At 42.0% G+C, this 20,434-nt stretch overlaps 1 protein-coding gene across 19 annotated transcripts in view; it reads left to right on the top strand.

The window, feature by feature from the left end:
* brsk2b (BR serine/threonine kinase 2b) overlaps positions 1–20,434 on the top strand; it is an 899,053-nt gene that overhangs the window by 812,875 nt on the left and 65,744 nt on the right. For all 19 annotated transcript variants that reach the window (XM_039736387.1, XM_039736429.1, XM_039736422.1 and 16 more), the window contains one exon: positions 2,538–2,627. In XM_039736387.1, coding sequence (XP_039592321.1) covers positions 2,538–2,627 — 90 coding nt within the window. The remainder of the gene's footprint in view (positions 1–2,537; positions 2,628–20,434) is intronic.

Consider the following 20,434-nt stretch of genomic DNA (forward strand, 5'->3'; position numbering starts at 1 on the left):
TGGTGGTCTGACTATGCTGCATTCCTGGCTGCAGGAGGTAAATGTGAGGAGCAGCCTCTGTGATGGGGACCCCAGGGTGATAAACAAGAGAATTATGCAGGAGTCATAGTACTGCATTCTGCAGAGCGGCAGACAAGGCCGCGAGTCAGGAGCTCTGAGGATTCACGTGCTGGAGAGCAGATTGTGACATGTTGGCCGCAGGTTGGCAGGTGTGTGACACAGTACAGCACACAATTTATGTTCCAAACTGTTTATCTGTTTATGTCATTAAGTTCAGTGAAAAAAAAAACCTTCTCTTCTACCTCTTTAGGTTACTGTATATGTGAATTAATAGAATATCACTAATTGATTGATTACTTTTGAGTTTATGCACTCTTGGTTTAGATAACTTATTCTACCAGTCAGTTTACTTTTTATTTTATATAGCACCTTTCGCTGTTTAAAAAGGGTAAGTTCTATATATGGTATGTTGGTTAAGGAGACTTGGCTTTGTTTCTCTCCATTTACTGTCACAAAGCCGCCACTTCTTCTTCTTCTTTCGGCTGCTCCCATTAGGTGGTCGCCACAGCGGATCATCTTCTTCCATATCTTTCATTCCTCGTCATCTTGTTCTGTTACACCAATCACCTTCATGTCCTTTCTCACCACATCCATAAACCTCCTTTTAGGCCTTCCTCTTTTCCTCTTACCTGGCAGCTCTATCCTTAACATCCTTCTCCCAGTATACCCAGCATCTCTCCTCTTCACAATCTCGCCTCTCTGACTTTGTCTCCCAACCGTCCAACTTGAGCTGACCCTCTAATGTCCTCATTTCTAATCCTGTCCATCCTCATCACGCCCAATGCAAATCTTAACATCTTTAACTCTGCCACCTCCAGCTCTGTCTCCTGCTTTCTGTTCAGTGCCATTGTCTCCAGCCCATATAACATAGTTGGTCTCACTACCGTCCTGTAGACCTTCCTAAATCTGAGTAATGGCAGTTGTTAATACAAAGAAGCCAGAAGAGAAAAGCAGGGCTTTGGAGCAAAGAAAGAAACTTAAAGGACAAATCTAATTACCGAACATTCTTGTCCCACTTGGGCACACAGGGTTTATTTCTCTCATATGGTGATAGCAGCTTGACTGGTTTCCCATGAACTCCCACTTAACTTTCTGTCAGTTAGGAAGCAAACAGCAGAAGAGAATGTGGATCTTACTTATTGTGACAATAAGCCCCACTGCTTTGAGAGGATTTACATGGCACTATAATTAGAATCTAATTTGTATCTTATTAATGGATTAATGGGAATGAGAATATCACATTAGATAGATAGATCGATAGATAGATAAATATGAAAGGTACTATTGATAGCTAGATAGATAGATATGAAAGGCACTATATAATTAATAGATAGATAGATAGATATGAAAGGCACTATATAATAGATAGATAGATAGATAAATAGATAGATAGATAGATAGATAGATAGATACTTTATTAATCCCAAGGGGAAATTCCCATACTCCAACAGCAGCATACTGATAAAAAACAATATTAAATTAAAGAGTGATAACAATGCAGGTATAACAGACAATAACTTTGTATAGTGTTAACGTTTATCCCCCTGGTGGAATTGAAGAGTCACATAGTGTGGTGGAGTAACGATCTCCTCAGTCTGTCAGTGGAGCAGGATGGTGACAGCAGTCTGTCTCTGAAGCTGCTCCTCTGTCTGGAGATGATCCTGTTCAGTGGATTCTCCATGATTGACAGGAGTCTGCTCAGCGCCCGTCGCTCTGCCACGGATGTCAAACTGTCGAGCTCCGTGCTTACAATAGAGCCTGCCTTCCTCACCAGTTTGTCCAGGCGTGAGGAGTCCCTCTTCTTTATGCTGCCTCCCCAGCACACCACCATGTAGAAGAGGGCGCTCACCACAACCGACTGATAGAACATCTGCAGCATCTTATTGCAGATGTTGAAGGACGCCAGCATTCTAAGGAAGTATAGTCGGCTCTGTCCTCTCTTGCACAGAGCATCAGTATATGCAGTCCAGTCCAGTTTATCATCCAGCTGCACTCCCAAATATTTATAGGTCTGTACCCTCCGCACACAGTCACCTCTGATGATCACGGGGTCCATGAGAGGCCTGGGCCTCCTAAAATCCACCACCAGCTCCTTGGTTTTGCCCGTGTTCAGTTGTACAATTTAACAATGGTTGATTAGGTTCCTATACTCCTCCTCTTGCCCACTCCTGATGCAGCCCACGATAGCAGTGTCGTCAGCAAACTTTTGCATGTGGCAGGACTCCAGGTTCTAGATAGATACTTTATTAATCCCCAAGGGGAAATTATTATTGAAGGTAAGATCAAAAACATTGTATTACTTTAATTTCAGCTTATTTCTTATGCAGCACACTTGACAGTAAACATATTACAGAGCTTATGACTAATAAAGTGAAATGTTTCTTTTCGTTTCTATACTAATGATGTTCACACTGTCACCTAAGCAATAATTCTAAACCCTTACAATTTTTTCCTGCTCTTTCCTGTTGTCTTGGCAGGGCCCAGTCGTCGATTCAAGAGGGTGGTAGAAACAATCCAAGCTCAGTTGTTAAGTACGCATGACCAGCCGTCAGTTCAACAGCTGTCTGGTGAGTATTTCCTTCACTGCATTGAGACCAGCTACCAGCATTCCTCAGCATGACTGAATCCATGGCTCTGCACCAGCCACCTGCTGGGGGCATCTTTTGCGAGGGAGGCTCCAATACCACTCAAGTTGGTACAGGTGTGATGAGATTGAATTATTCAATGGAATGCAACTGTTACACACCAGTACCGCAAATGAGGTACCATGAAGAGTTACTGTTGTCAAAGTGCTGCTGGCCATGTGACTTTCACTGAAGTGGCCAATAAAAGCTTCCTGAAATACTGGACCATTAAATAGTAAAATATATTTATTCCCCTTTGCTTTTTCTGAATCTTTGCCTACTATTGACATTAAATCCAAAAGTTCCTAATAAATAAAGGGGGCATGACTGACCCCCAAATATTGATTAGTCCATTTATTTCATTAATCAGTTCAAAGTCCCAGTGTGAGAAACTCGCTGTTCTTCTAGATTTCGAAACTGGCGGCTCCAATAACCGTCATCAACCACTTGTCTTCGCTTTGGAATTTTTTTTTCTCACACCTCTTTGGTGAACCATTTTATCTTAGTAACATATACAAAGTTTTCAGTTATTATCAATGAGTTTCTTTCTCTGAAGAAATTGATCAAATACGTTTAAACCAGGATATTACATAAAATTACCGTTCTGAAGGAAATGATCGGTTAACCTGGCATTCAAAGTAAAAGTGATAGCTGACTAATTCCAGGCAGAGCCTGCATCATTTACTCACTAAATAAATTTCTTAGTCGTGTCCACCTCATCTCTAAATAGGAAACAGAAAATTAGCTGCACATAGTGTTTGTTCAGACATTTTTCATTTGCTAAATGTGGTTGATGACCAATGGCTCCTTTCTTCTACAAAATACCACAAGCACCTCCAAATAGTAAGAATTGCAAGACTTGATGTTTGATTTATTGAACACGTTAAATCCATTTTAATGGTAGTGGATTTTGCTAAAAGGATGGACATGGCTGTGATGGTATTTTAAGAGGAGGGAAAAAAAACATTGGTTGACGTACAAGAGTGGAGGAAGATGTAGATTATATCTTATGCAGGAGTGTTAGTCTAAAGGAGATTGAAGACTGCAAAGTGGCGACAGGAGAAAACATAGTCAGGCAGTATAGGATGGTGGTCTGTAGGATGATGGAGATTAAGAAGAGAAGGAGAGTGAGAGCAGGGCCAAGGATCAAATGCTGGAAGTTGAAAAAGGTAGACTGCAAGGTTAAGTTTAGGGAGGAGGTAAGACAGGCACTGGGTGGCAGTGAAGAGTTACTAGATAGCTGGGCAATTACAAAAGAAGTAGTAAGGGTAACAGCAAGAAGGGTGCTTGGCATGACATCTGGGCAGAGAAAGCAGGAAAAGGAAACCTGGTGGTGGAATGGGGAAGTACAGGAGAGTATACAAAGGAAGAAGTTGGCAAAGAAGAAGTGGGATAGTCAGAGAGATGCAGAAAGTAGACAGGAGTACAAGGAGATAAGGCGTACGGTGAAGAGAGAGGTAGCGTAGGCTAAAGAAAAGGAACATGATGAGTTGTATAAGAGGTTGGACACTGAGGAGGGAGAAAAGGACCGGGGGGCTACATAGGGACCGAGCTGGGAAAGATGTGCAGCAGGTTAGGGTGATAAAGGATAAAGTTGGAAACGTACTCAAAAGTGAGGAGAGTGTGTTGAGCAAATGGAAAGAGTACTTTGAGAGGATATTGAATTAAGAGAATGAGAGAGAGAGAAGGATGGATGATGTGGAGATAGTGAATCAGGAAGTGCAACGGATTAAGGTTGGAAGAGGACGAAGAATGGAAAGATTGGTCATCCAGATGACATACCTGTGGAAGCATAGAGATGTTTAGGAGAGATGACATTGGAATTTTTAACCAGATAATTTAATGCAATCATGGAAAGTGTGAGGATACCTGAGAAGTGGAGAAGAAGTGTACTAGTATCTATTTTTAAGAATAAGGGGAATGTGCAGGACTGTAGTAACTACAAGGGGATAAAATTGATGAGCCACAGCATGACTGTATGGGAAAAAGTAGTGGAAGCTCGGTTAAGAAGGGAGGCGATGATTAGTGAGCAGCAGGATGGTTTCATGCTTGGAAAGAGCACCGCAGATGTGATGTTTGATCTCAGGGTGTTGATGGAGAAGTAGAGAGAAGGCCAGAAGAATGTGCATTGTGTCTTTGTGGACATGGAGAAAGCATATGACAGGGTGCCTCGAGAGCAATTTTGGTATTTTATGAGGAAGTCGGGAGTGGCAGAGAAGTACGTAAGAGTTGTAGAGGATATGTAATGAGGGAAGTGTGACAGTGGTGAGGTCTGCGGTAGGAGTGACGGAGGTGAGATTACATCAGGGATTCGGCTCTGAGCCCTTTCTTATTTGCAATGGTGATGGACAGGTTGACAGACAAGATTAGACAGGAGTCCCCGTGGACTGTGAAGTTTGCTGTTGACATTGTGATCTGTAGCAATAGTAGGGAACAGGTTGAGGAGACCCTTGAGAGGTGGAGATCTGATCTAGAGAGGAGAGAAATGAAGGTCACTAGGAACAAGAGAGAATACATGTGTGTGAATGAGAGGGAGGTCAGTGGAATGGTGAGGATGCAGGGAGTAGAGTTGGCGAAGGTGGATGAGTTCAAATACTTGGGATCAACAGTACAAATATTGGGGATTGTGGAAGAAAGGTGAAGAAGAGAATGCAGGCACAGTGGAGTGGGTGGAGAAGACTGTCAGGAGTGATTTGTGACCGACGTGTACAAGCAAAAGTGAAAGGGAAGGTCTACAAGATGGCAGTGAGACCAGCTATGTTATATTGGTTGAAGACGGTGGCATTGACTAAAAAACAGGTGACAGAGCTGGAGGTGGCAGAGTTAAAGATGTTAAGATTTGCATTGGGTGTGATAAGGATGGACAGAATTAGAAATGAGAACATTAGAGGATCAGCTCAAGTTGGACGGTTTGGACACGTGCAGAGGAGAGAAGCTGAGGATATTGGGAAAAGGTTGCTAAGGATGGAGCTTCCAGGTAAGAGGAAAATAAGAAGGCTTAAGAGGAGGTTTATGGATGTGGTGAGAGAAGACATGCAGGTAGTGGGTGTAACAGAGCAAGATGGCGAGGACAGGAGGATATGGAAAAGGATGATCCGCTGTGGCGCCCCCAATGGGAGCAGCCAAAAGAAGAAGAATGAATCCTTGCAGAAAAAACTGACAAATTGATTACTGATAATTATTGTTGTCCCCAACCCTATTTAAACACGGACATATGTGACCTAAGTATAGTGTATATGACATAAAATTAGTTTGGAGAGGATGTCTTATCAATGATGCAATAGTTCTCAAACTCAAGGAGGACTTTGGTAGGAGGAAGGATCAGTCACTGTGAAAGAATTGTATCTAGTCTGAAACAGTGTTTTTGGATGAACCTCATTTTACAATTCCCATACTTATACCACTCAAACTTTCAGAGCTGCCATGAAACCTGAAAATAGACCCTTGAAAGACCGTAAGAGACATTTGCTTATGCCCACCATTACTTATCAGAAAACCAGGAATGCAACAGTTGTACATCTCAGACTAGACCAAGGAAAGACTATCCCAAGTGAGAAAAGTGGGCACACGCATCATCTTTTTTGGAAAATAAGGAAACAGAAGTGATTTAAAGCTGATCCATGCTGGAAGAAAGACCTTCCCAGCTGAGTAAGTCAGTATTTTCCTTTAAAAATAGAACGTTGCCAAAGTCAAAGGATGTGAGGGTCTTATTGTGGAATTATGATTTTCTCCTGCAGATTAAAAAAGAAGCCCAAATTTATTTTGCTTTATATTCATGTCTCTATAGAACATTCCTGAGGAACAACATGTCACCTCACAGTGAATGATGGTGTCACTCATAAGTTTCTTTTTTCTTTTGATGGTGGATTCTGGCTCTTGAATATTGACTTAACCATGATGACATAATCCAGCCAGGCCATGGATAGTATCCTCAAGTTCGTTGTTAAATCCAAAAAAATAATATTTTGCCCTTGAAGAGTTTTTGGTAGGGTGGCCTCTTGTCTTCCAAATGATGATGATAATAATAATAATAATAATTCTTTGCATTTATATAGCGCTTTTCTCACTACTCAAAGCACTCAGCAATTGCAGGTTAAGGGCCTTGCTCAAGGGCCCAACAGAGCAGAGTCCCTTTTGGCATTTACGGCATTCGAACCGGCAACCTTCCAATTGCCAGTGCAGATCCCTAGCCTCAGAGCCACCACTCCGCCTACATCCCTCATCTCCCAAATCCCTAAAATTCTCATGATTACTGTTATTTTGACAAGGGTGTTAAATATATTTTGCAGTCCATGTGTCAAAAATATAACTGATGAAGTTTGTGGTCATAATCTACTTAACTGGATAGGTCAAACCCAAAGGATGGGTGGCTGATAACTTCCACACAGGGACTTAAGTTGTATCACTTTGTAACATAAATGGAAAAAAGAAAAACCAAGGGATTCAGACCAGCCTGTGACCATTGAACCAAATTAAGAGTCAAAAGTAGGCAAAGATCTAAAAATTGATAAAAGGCCAATGTTTTTTTTAACCAAAATATATTCTAAAAATATGTGAAGGTGTGGAGAGGAAACTTCACCCTCCAACACAGCTTTGACAGCAGCACTCGGACCACATTGCATGGCTTACAGCAGATTGAGTGTATGGTAGGGAGGTGCTCAAAAATGAAAGACATGTCCCGTCATTGTGGACTTTGGACTAGGAGTGATTTAGCCAGCTACAAACATGATGGAGTCCAGCTAGTGTCTCCATAGTCTCACATTAACCTGCCAGCCAAAGTTCCAGGTTTCCTCCTTCATTCCCCTTTCAGCCTGTGATTAATGACAATGACTGTCTGAAACCTGATCGCCTAATAGCTACAAGTCATTTTAGCAACTTAGTAATGTATTTTTTGCTATCGGCCTACCCTCTCTATTGTGTGCAGGGTCTGTCCTTGTTTGTTTAGCACCGCTTTTGTAATAGCATTCCTCGCACTGGCCTGGTACTAGGTCTCTGGTACAAGTCTCTTTCTTCTGTCCACCATGTAAATCATAGCTCAGTGAAGAGAAGGTGCAGGATACTGTAGACTTCCTCTTAATAGGCCCCAAAAAAGTCTTTCTTATAAATTCAGTGGCCAAGCAAGTTGAAGGAATAAAGTGAAATATGAAACCCAAAGTCTGTTGAGCAGGTGCTTCTTCTGTTCATTTCCATTACATCATGCTTAAGGGAATCTGAAATTCTTATTGTCAGCAAGATCTGTCTTCTAACAAGGAAACTGATTGGAATAAAAAACTGCGCAACAGTGTCCAGTTAATAAGCCTTTTTTTGACTGTTCACATCCTTGATTGGGACTTAAATGTAGATGATATGGACTTGTTGCCTCTTTATTATGAGACCATAGACTAAATCATGGTCACTATTGGAGTCCAGAAGTGAGCACTTCCAACTATGGTCATTCCTTCCTGATGTTGTCACGGTAGACGTTGCGCATAATGGAGCTGAGGCTTCTGCATAAAACACCATAGCAATCAACCATTTTATCATCCCTAGTCATAATGGTTATAAATTAGAGGTTAGCATTTTATACCCCACTAGAGGCATAAGTGACATTTTCATGTATCCAGGACACACATCTACGTTGAAGCACCAGTTGTCAGTAGACATTGTGTTCCATCTTCCTAAATGGTACCTCTAGAGGTTTTGATATGCATATAGTCTTGCAATGCTGTTCAGTTCTGGCACTCCAAAGCATTCAATTGGTAAAATATGTGTAGAACAAAAAGAAAACATGGCCAACATAATAGCAGCTACTTCACTGCTAATATGTACCTGTTTAGACCTTCATTTCAGGATTTAACCTCCTGCTTTTCCAGAGGCCTATTAGGAGGGGCTTTACCGTATCAGACTGACCGGTGCACATCTGCCACTCTGATTCATTTCACTTAAGACTTTCAACAGCAGCCTGTCTCCTCATCACAGAGGCAGGAGTTTGTTTCATCTGTCTCCTCATCTTCTGAATGCGCTTGCTTTTTGTCTTTCCAAACCATCCACTTAAGGAAAGTGGGAGGGAAACGACCAAAAAACTAGACATCTTTTTAAAGGGTGTTACCAATGTGAAGTTAGTGATTTAGATGTCTGAGCAGGTTTACGTTATCCACTGTAATAAGACACAAAACACACCATAGAGATCCTGGTACATTGTAATGACCTAAAGAAACAAAAGATTGTAATATTCCGAGTTGCATTGTTCAGACAGGAGCCTTCTTCAGACTGCCCCAAGTTGGCGATAGAGCCAGTTGTGACGTCTGCAAGCCAGAAGGGGTAGGTTCACGAGGGTGGAAACCAGTAGTGATGTCAGAGGTGGAAGTGATGTCAAACTTCATTTAAGCAGAGGGGGGAAGAAAGGCATTAGACAATTAACACCACCCTCTGGCTTAGAGCGTAACAGTTATTAAAGTGGTCCTGAGCTTGTCTCCCCAATGCACAAGCGTGTCACCATTTTTATTGTAACGTTATTTCAGAGTGTTTTGAAACATGCATGAAGATTCATTTTTTAAATATCTAGTTAATGGACAGACAGAGAGAGAGAGAGAGTTTTGCATTTGTCTCTAAAAAGTAAAATATAGACGGATGAGAAAGACACTATATAAAATTAAGGACTATATATGTGGTTTTCCTATGGCTGCCTGTAGCAAACCAATAGAAGATGAAAGTAATATGGTTAGAGATAAATGAAAGTTCCACTTAAAATCAAGATAGATTGAAAAGGTGTTGCTTACTACATTGAAAAGACACTATAGAATAAATTAGGAGGTAGATGGTAGAAAAGTCATTGGACAAAACCAGTAAATAGATATGAAAGTTGCTATACAATAGATACAAAAGGCATTATATGATAAACAGATGTGAAATGCACTATATAGTAGATAGATAGATATTAAAAACATTATATGGTAGACCGAAGTTAAAGGCTGTATAATTGATAGGCTGGCTACATAAATGGCATGACTGTGCATTGGTTAATTGTTTTAAACTGTTCCTATCATATGTCTTTACAAAGTTCAGACTAATGTTCAGGTTTATTGTTATTGTACGTGCCCATAGTACAGTGTGATTCTTACATGCAGCTCTGCCACAGTTAAGAACTGGTAAATGTCGGACATTATCAATCAATCAATCAACATTTATTTATATAGCACATATTCATACAAAAAAAATGTAGCTCAAAGTGCTTTACAAAATGAATAGAGAAATAGAAGACACAATAAAAGATAAACATAGGTCAACATTAATTAACATAGAATAAGAGTAAGGTCCGATGGCCAGGGTGGACAGAAAAAACAAAAAAAAACTCCAAAGGCTGGAGAAAAAAAATAAAATCTGTAGGGGCTCCAGACCAAGAGACCACCCAGTCCCCTCTGGGCAATCTACCTAACATAAGTCAAACAGTCCTCTTTGTATTTAGGGTTTTCATGGAAGGACCTGATAATGATGGTCACGTAGACTTCTGGCTTTCAGTCCATCAATGTTGGTGCATCATGATGCTTTGAGTAGGTGGTGGTGGCGCAGGCTGGAAAAAGAAACAGAAGAGAGAGTAGGGGTCAGTATGGATTTTAGAGCCACCATGAATAGTTATTATGATGAATTGAACATACAGAGTATCAGTATTAAGTTAAAGTGAAGTTATAAAAAGGCCATGTTAAAGTAATGTGTTTTCAGCAGTGTTTTAAAGTGCTCTACTGTATCAGCCTGGTGAATTCCTATTGGTAGGCTATAACAGATTTTAGGTGCCTAACAGCAGAAGGCCACCCGCCTCACCACTTCTTTTAAGTTTAGCTTTTGGAATTATAAGGAGACACTCATTTGAGGATCTGAGGTTACGATTTGGAATATAACGTGTCAGACATTCCGATATATAAAATGGAACGAGATTATTTAAGGCTTTATAAACCATAAGCAGTATTTTAAAGTCAGTCCTGAATGACACAGGCAACCAGTGTAGTGACCTCAAAACTGGAGAAATGTGTTTGGATTTTCTTTTCCCAGTTAGGATTCTAGCAGCTGCATTCTGCACTCGTTGCAAGTGATTTATGTCATTTTTGGGTAGTCCTGAGAGGAGTGCGTTACAGTAATCTAGTCGACTGAAAACAAAAGCGTTATTGTTTAAATTAAAAGATAAATTCTGTTAATTTGTAGTGAATATTCTTTAAGCTTTATGTTCAAGAAACAAACATGGCCGTATGTGTGTTTTGGATATACTACTTAGTTTAACATATATATTAATATTTGTGTTATTTCATTTTTATTTAATTGGACCTCACTGGCTGTGTAACATGTTTGAATGGCACCTGCTCAGCCCAGGACTGTTGGGCACTACAAGTGGTCTCAGTATTTTGTTAAACGCTCTGCACCATTGTTAAGGAATGCCTCCCAAGTGGCACTACACATCACGTCATGAAAATTTCACTATACAACTGAGTGTAACACTTCAGCTGTGTGCCCGAGATTATGGATTCAAACCGAAAACTATCTTAGTCTTGAAATCGTAGTGTTAGGTGTTCTGGTTAACATTCATAGCTTCCCAGATCTCAATTTGATTCATAGTCTTAGCATTTGGGTTCAAGTGATATTGTCATCACTGTGAGAAAGGTCACTGGCAGTTCTAGTTGTAATTCATCTTATGGGTCAGCGCTCTGGAATTTGTTTTTCATAGCAGTACTTTAGTGTTTTTTTGGAAACAGTGTTTATTATGTAATAAGACAATACAAAGAGAATTAAAAAAGCTGGCAGGCAAATTGGTGTTGCGGTCTCCAGCTTGGGCAAAATACATTTTTGACAATTTCATAACACTAGTGATAGTAGTATAACACAACAACAGGCAATAAATGCAATACCGTACGCCAAACACAACAGGTGATGAACCAAAACACACTTCAGGTCCACTAATGTAATTATACATTAGAGTGGTCATTGAGTAGCCTTATGATCTGAGGATAAAAACAGAATTTAACTCTGCAAGTGCTTGTAGCGCCAAAACGTTATTTTGCGATATAACTCAGGGTTTCCAAGTAGTTCAAATGCACTTACCAGAAAGGCATTCCAGTAATAGCATGACTTGGACCAAAAAAATAAATAAAGTCTACAGTCCAAGTGCCTTAATTTAAAACATTTTAGTGAAATTTACACTAAATGAAGAAAAAAGTTGATAATATACACAAAAAAATGTAAGTTATTGTCTGTAGTATTCTGCTTGAGGCTTAAGTATCTAGGTTAAAGTTCTCAAGGTTTCTGTGTGTTATCCATCCATTTTCTAACCCGCTGAATCCGAATACAGGGTCACGGGGGTCCGCTGGAGCCAATCCCAGCCAACACAGGGCACAAGGCAGGAACCAATCCAGGGCAGGGTGCCAACCCACCGCAGGACACACACAAACACACCCACACACCAAGCACTTTCTGTGTGTTATGTCATTCATAAATATATGGTCAGAAGACCATATGTCGTTAATGTCCATCTGACTATAACAGATCTTGTTTCTTTCTAGCTGCCTAACTTCAGTCTAAGGGCTATGATATTGTCGCACAGAGCTAACATTTGGAGCATTCCATTACCTTACACTTACAAGGGTTGGAAGAGAATCTTCCATTATCTATGTTATAGCTACATTATATTTAAATTTAAACTAAGCAAAAACAATGGTAAATTTACCTTAAACTTTAACTTAAAGGATTTGGGTCTTACATGTGAGATGCCCACTAACTAATAATGTTTGCCTTTCTTATTCAACATGTATATATATCCTACATGTCATAAACCAAAGGATACTGAATGCTAGTAAAATTCTGTTAAATGTGAAGAGTTCATCACCACTTGTAGTGCCCAACAGCCCTGGGCTGAGCAGGTGCCATGCAAATATGTTACACAGCCAGTGAAGTCCAATTAAAAATAATGTACACAAAGCAAAAGAAGGTATATGGGCAGAGTACATGGTGAGTTAAATACTGCATAAATAACACAGAAACGCTGAAATTATATGTGGTGCCTGGACTCCAGAACCAGAGGGGCCACCGCCGAACAGGCTACTTATGGCCTATTGTACTGTGTTATTATATTTTACACTAGCCATCCCTCACTTCTTTTCCCACATAATAGTGACACAGGACAGTGAGGAGGGCCCGGCCCAGCTCTCTACTCCTGACGTCACTCTTCCCCCTCCCCTTGGCCCACAGCCTCTGTCTCGGATTAGCACGAATATATCGCTCCTGCAAGCGAAGTATGATTCTTAAGGCAATGAGAGAAGTTGCAAAATCATCCGGAATGTTCAAGCAACTTATTGAACAAAAAAAGATCTAAATCCGTTAAGTAGTTCTCTCATTCGCTAACTAAGCGGAGTTAAGGTTAGGCCCCGTGGCAGACATGTGAGTGAGGAGGGCCCCGCCCCCCTTTCCGCAGCCTGATGAGTCTCTCTCGGCTTTGCGCTAGTAAATCGGTACCGCAAGCGAACTGTGATACTTAGCGTAATGATCCATCCATCCATCCATCCATCATCTTCCGCTTATCCAAGGTCGGGTCGCGGGGGTAGCAGCTTAAGCAGAGAGGCCCAGACTTCTCTCTCCCCAGCCACTTCTTCCAGCTCTTCCGGGAGAATCCCAAGGCGTTCCCAGGCCAGCCGGGAGACATAGTCCCTCCAGCGTGTCCTGGGTCTTCCCGGGCCTCCTCCCGGTTGGACGTGCCCGGAACACCTCACCAGGGAGGCGTCCAGGAGGCATCCTGATCAAATTCCCGAGCCACCTCATCTGACTCCTCTCGATGCGGAGGAACAGCGGCTCTACTCTGAGCCCCTCCCGGATGACTGAGCTCCTCACCCTATCTTTAAAGTAAAGCCCAGACACCCTGCGGAGGAAACTCATTTCAGCCGCTTGTATTCGCGATCTCGTTCTTTCGGTCACTACCCATAGCTCATGACCATAGGTGAGGGTAGGAGCGTAGATCGACTGGTAAATTGAGAGCTTTGCCTTACGGCTCAGCTCTTTTTTCACCACGACAGACCGATGCAGAGCCCGCATCACTGCGGATGCTGCACCGATCCGCCTGTCAATCTCATGCTCCATTCTTCCCTCACTCGTGAACAAGACCCCGAGATACTTGAACTCCAACACTTGGGGCAGGATCTCCCCAACACTGAGAGGGCACTCCACCCTTTTCCGGCTGAGGACCATGCTCTCGGATTTGGAGGTGCTGATTCTCATCCCAGCCACTTCACACTCAGCTGCGAACCACTCCAGAGAGAGCTGAAGATCACGGCCTGATGGGGCTCACCACCTATGGGAGGGGCCAAGGAGGTCGGGTGCAGTGTGACTTGGGTGGTGGCCGGAGGCGGGGACCTTGGCGGTTTTGATCCTCGGCTACAGAAACTAGCGTAATGAGAAAGTCACAAAATCAACAGAATGTTCAAGCAAATTATAGAAAAAAAAAACCCAATCTAAATACTGTACGTTAAGTTGTTCGCTCGTGAAAGCGGACAGACATACGAATGGGTCTAAAAAACTATAAGACATTCGCGCTTGGACCACAAAATTTTTAAAACCATTTCTTAGCGAACGCCTATGGGCCAAGGGTAACCTACATTCCAAATTTCAAGTCCCAAGTCCTCATGGATCGGGAGATTTCGTTTTGAGTGAGTCAGTGGTATTTGGTTTTTATATATACAGATTACCTATTCAGTAAGATTCATAATATGGGATAGTGGCACATGCTGTGTGTTGGTGTTGGCATGTATATACACATTTTATTCTACTTTGTACATTTGACAATTAATCTGAAATGATTGCAAAGACAGCACCATTAAACACCTGCATTTGACCACACATTTGAAATGGCAATGTTAATGTTAATGGTGTGTACACACAATAAGGAGGATAATAATACAAATTAAGCAATCTAACTAAACAGCAAAGAACCAGAATGAAGCACCACAAACTAATTACATTTTTTATAACGCACGCTGAGTCACTTTTGTTGAGAATATGGTAGAGAGAAAGAATATATGAGGTTGGTGTTTTTAAGTGAGTAACAATACTCAATAACTTTAACTGTTTTGTTGCTGGTAGACATTTATTCATGTCCTGAATGAAATTGACTTTTTCTGCTTTATAAGACTTTAATTCCAAAGTAGATTTGTGATGCTGCAGCAATTTTAAATCGGCTTTGAATGAATTTTAATTACATTTATCTTCTAATCCCGCTTCTGGTCCTCTACTTTGGGAGTCCTACAGCAGTGCATTACAACTCTCCTTGTGCCACCCCTCGGGCACTGTGCAGCCCCACTGCTTTCCACAGTCCTTGGTTTGGAGCCAGCAGATGTCCAATTGACAAATAATAACTGGTAGGCAGCATAAAAAGCCTGAAAGTGAATAATGAATTTTTGCAGCCATGCTCATAAAAAAATCTTAACAAAAAACTATTATGAACTATTTGAACTTTACATAAATGTGGAAAAAGAAGAAGAGGAGTGGGTCCATTAAGCTCAAATTACCTTAAAAACCTGTTATCTGTGAAGTTGGGGCATCTACCACTATGCAGCCCATAACAAAGTAAGATTTCTGTTACTAAAACAAGTTCACTTTACAATGAGGCTAACTGCAGGAAAATCAGATATCCTCGGCAAACCAGAAGTGTTATGCTGTTTACATTAAAAGCAGTGTAGTAAACAGAAAAGGATTTCAGTATTTATTTACTAGAATGACACAGTGTGCAGAATATACACTCCATTTCAATCCTAAGTTTGTGTAGTCATTGTCTTATTTAACCTAAGATAACTTTCTTAATTCTGCACATCCTGTTTAGGGAGTTGGAGTTTATTGTGACAGTACAAGAGATTAGATAGATAGATAGATAGATAGATAGATAGATAGATAGATAGATAGATAGATAGATAGATAGATAGATAGATAGATAGATACGAAAGGCACTATATGGTAGATAGATAGATAGATACGAAAGGCACTATTAGATAGATAGATAGATAGATAGATAGATACGAAAGGCACTATATGATAGATAGATAGATAGATAGATAGATAGATAGATATGAAAGGCACTATATGGTAGATAGATACAGATAGATATGAAAGGCACTATATGATAGATAGATAGATTGATATGAAAGGCACTATATGGTAGATAGATAGATAGATAGTGTGAACTTGGACCCGGACACAGGCAGACGGACAACATAGTTCCACCACACACTGTTTATTTACAACTTTTATATACAATTTGTGCTCACAAACCCCAGTGCCTCTTGCACCGATTCCCCAAAGTCCAGGCCACACTCTCAGTCACTGTGCCTCTCTCTCGACCGCCTCCCGTCCTCTCTCCAGCTCTGTCCTCTTCCAACCGGCATCCACTTCTAACTGGAGGGAGGCGGTGCCTTAAATGGGAACCCGGATGGGCTCCAGCTGCTTCCCGGCAATCAGTCCTAGCCACACCCCAGTGTGGCGGAAGTGCCGGCTGCGAACCCGGAAGCTGTCCGGGTGTCCCCTGTCATCTTCCGCCCAGCACTTCCTGGTGTGGCGGAAGTGCTGGGCTACAGGGTTCCTCAGGCACCGGGGCGCCGCCTGGTGGTGGCCACGGGTCCCTACAGGGCTGGGCTTCCAAGCCCTGTACCCGAGGCCCCCAACATAACCAGGGCGGATGCCCCCTCGAGGTCTGGAGGAGGCACAAGTCCTCCTCCGGTCCTCCTGGGCGTCCCGGCCGGGGACCACAATAGATAGACAGATAGACATGAAAGGCACTATATAACAAATAGATAGATAGACAGATACTTTATTAATCCCAAGGGGAAATTCACATACTCTAGCAGCAGCAGCATACTGATAAAAAAAATTAAACAAAAATTAAAATTAAAGAGTGATAGAAATGAAGGTATAACAGACAATAACTTTGTATAATGTTAACGTTTACCCCCCTGGTGGAACTGAAGAGTCGCATAGTGTGGTGGAGGAATAATCTCCTCAGTCTGTCAGTGGAGCAGGATGGTGACAGCAGTCTGTCGCTGAAGCTACTCCTCTGTCTGGAGATGATCCTGTTCAGTGGATGCAGTGGATTCTCCATGATTGACAGGAGTCTGCTCAGCGCCCGTCACTCTGCCACGGATGTCAAACTGTCCAGCTCTGTGCCTACAATAGAGCCTGTCTTCCTCACCAGTTTGTCCAGGCGTGAGGCGTCCCTCTTCTTTATGCTGCCTCCCAGCACACCACCACGTAGAAGAGGGCGCTCGCCACAACCATCTGATAGAACATCTGCAGCATCTTACTGCAGATTTTAAGGCTAAATTTTAACTATTGGGCGGCACGGTGGCGCAGTGGTTGTGCTGCTGCCTCTCAGTTAGGAGACCCGAGTTCGCTTCCCGGGTCCTCCCTGCGTGGAGTTTGCATGTTCTCCCTGTGTTTGCGTGGGTTTCCTCCGGGCGCTCCGATTTCCTCCCACAATCCAAAGACATGCAGGTTAGGTGGATTGGCGATTCTAAATTGGCCCTAGTGTGTGCTGGGTGTGTTTGTGTGTGTCCTGCGGTGGGTTGGCACCCTGCCCAGGATTGGTTCCTGCTTTTTGCCCTGTGTTGGCTGGGATTGGCTCCAGCGGACCCCCCTGACCCTGTATTCGGATTCAGCGGGTTAGAAAATGGATGGCTGGATTTTAACTATTTTAAGACTAAAATGATAACAGAAATGTGAAACCTACTTATATACTTATTCTTAATTATTGTGAAACAACCAAATGGCGTCCGCTTTCTGAACAAGAGCCGTGGGATCAAATGGTTGCAGAGAATTTGGTCAGCTTGATTTTTTTATTGTAAATGGAGAGCAGCCATTTTTAGGATAGCTGAGTAGTCAGCTGTGGGAAAGCACAATTGGCTGCTTTTTACGAAGAACAATAATTTTCTTAGCTTAGTAGACTAATAAAGTCACATTGGAGATCAGGTTGAAGAAAAATAATTGCAGCCTGATATGAAAGGATCTCACTTGTATTGACTGCACAAGGTGACTGCAGTAAAAATGTAAGAATCAAATTGGGAGATGGAATCATAGTCATAAATGTGTCAGGGTCGATACCAGGGAGCCCATCCCAACCCATATTTCACTTTAGAAATAATCTATCACGACAACCTGAAGGTATTTCTAGCATGTCTTTGATAGTAAAGTGCAAAAAAAAATAAATCACAGGAAGTAGGAGTGAGCCAGCGTCTGCTCTCATTGTCCCACATTGCCATTGTTTTAATAGGACTGGGACGTTGTGTTTTGTGTAATCTGTCTTGAGTCGGTGTTTATGTGTGATGTATTGTATGTCGTATTATGATGCATGTATTATATTTATTATTGTGATAGTTATGTCACTATAAATGTTTTATTAACACTTTACATGCTAGAGATGCCTTGAAGTCTTTGTATCAGATTATTTCTAAATCGAAGTACAGGAGTGGCTTTTCCTGAAATGCATAGGGTTATGAATGTTACTTTAAGAACTTATATTTATTACTTACTAGCAGGAGTACCCGACGTTGCCAGGGAATCTATACCCGGAGAATTTCCCAAATGAAAGAAAAGAACATAGAAATAGAACAAACAGTTTTCTGATTCACATTTTATTGTAAGTTCGTCCATTTTGGATTGTGTCTGCTGTGGCGTCTCAGACACCCTTGAAATAGACCATCTGAAGTGGACCGTCGAATTGTACGTCTTTTTTCAGTGGTATAGGTATGTTCACGAAAAAGCAGAACAATTATAAGGTGTTACATGGTATTACGTACGTAATATGCACCACAGTGAGATGAATTTATCTTATTTACAATACGGACGCGAACAAATAGCACCACAAATACGGAAAGCCAGTGAGAAAGAGTAGCACTGAAACTGTACTAGGAAAAATGGCGTGGAGGGGTGGTCTGTTTGTAAGGAGTGTTTGTGTTGAAGTGTGCTGGTATCTAACGGATGTTGGCGACGGTAACTGCAGAGAGAACTGACATACAACTGGTGCTGCATGTGGGGAAAATGGCAGGGGAAGGATGCTGTCTTTTTAGGGTGAGTCTCTGTTCAAACGTGCTGCCATATAACGGACATTGGCGAATGAAATATAGCACGATCAGTGTGTGTGGGAGTGTGACGTGCGGAAACGCGGGTGTGTCAGCCGGTCACGCGCACTGGGTCGTTCACACTTTATATCTACATGCCAGTCCCGCTTCACCCGATCAAAGCAGTCGGCCTTCTCATACTTGGACACTTCCTCCATCTCTTGGCAATTTGAAGAAACATGGGTAAAGAGCGACACACAGGGACCAAACGTGCCGCTAGATGGCACCGCCGTGAAGGTTTGTTGCACTGTGCGGCCATCTTGTCGATGATAAGTACGGGGACGTGTATCGAAGGTGAAAAGATGCCCTGCCCTTCACCACGAACATTTTTCCCAACCAAACATACCCCATGACCTTCTCCTGGTCACAAAGGAGCCCCATCCCCAGTTTGGTGCCAATCGGACGCCCGGTGCAGATTTGTATGGCGGACAAACAAACATACATAGACACTTCGACTCTGCTTTATATATTAGACTAGATTATTCTATTGTTAGTTTTCCCCAGTATTAGTGGAAAAATAAAGGCCCTTAGTGCTTCCCCCGGGATTGTTCTCTGCCTTGCATTTCCATAGCTCTTAGTGTCTCAACATTCATTTTGACATCAACCCTGTATACAGGGCATTCTCCTTCAAACAGTTATCTTGAAGGAGACGTCATCACTATGGATGCCAGCTTCACATAAATAGAGGTGGGGGAGATAAAAATGATGGGCTACAGCTTAAACAATAAGAATTCCGTTTGCTCACATTCGGCAGCCTGCCACTGACAAGACTTCCTGCTGAAGTTTTAGAGATGGCACAGTGATATTGGGGCGGCACAGTGGTATCGCTGCTGCCTCGCAGTAAGGAGACCTGGGTTCACTTCCCGGGTGGAGTTTGCATGTTCTCCCCGTGTCTGCGTGCGTTTCTTCCTGGTGCTAAAGTTTCCTCCTGAATTGTCCTTAGTGTGCTTGGTGTGTGTGTGTCCTGTGGTTGGCTGGCACCCTGCCCAGGATTTGTTCCTGTGTTGGCTGGGATTGGCTCCAGCAGACCCCCAGTGACCCTGTGTTGGCATATAGTGAGTTGGAAAATGACTGACTGACTGACATTGATAATTTAGCAGAAATGCTTTTATTTAAAATAAGCCCTAAAAGCTGGAGCATATTTGAGAAGCCTGGTCTTCAAATCCTTTAACAATACAGAGGTTTTGAATGCTTGTTGAAGGTATTGTCGGCATACCTGGCTAATTTTACCCCCAATTTACAGGAAATATTCATGATCCTTCAGATCACAGCGCGATCGATGTAAATTCTTTCTTCGGAGCTTGTATGTATAGTGCTTCATTTTTCATAAAACCAAAACATCAACAATAATTAATAATAGCAGCCCAGGAGAGAGACACTGTACGATAAAATTAAACGATCAACACCACAACATGACAGTAACCATACGCTTTGAAAGCACTGCTAAAGAATCAAAGTCAAAGTATCAGCATCTCCCAAATAGACTTAACTGGGCCAAGTATCATCCATCATTCTTCTCTACCATCAACAAATTGACTGACACTCTTTAGGTTTGCTTCTGGCTTGTCAAAATGTTCTTAGTAGGCAGCTGGTCATCTGAAAATGCATTGAGCATTTTCTCTGAAAGAGAACCCAGTAAAC

Source organism: Polypterus senegalus, chromosome 1 (assembly GCF_016835505.1).
Source record: "Polypterus senegalus isolate Bchr_013 chromosome 1, ASM1683550v1, whole genome shotgun sequence".
Lineage (NCBI taxonomy): Eukaryota > Metazoa > Chordata > Cladistia > Polypteriformes > Polypteridae > Polypterus > Polypterus senegalus.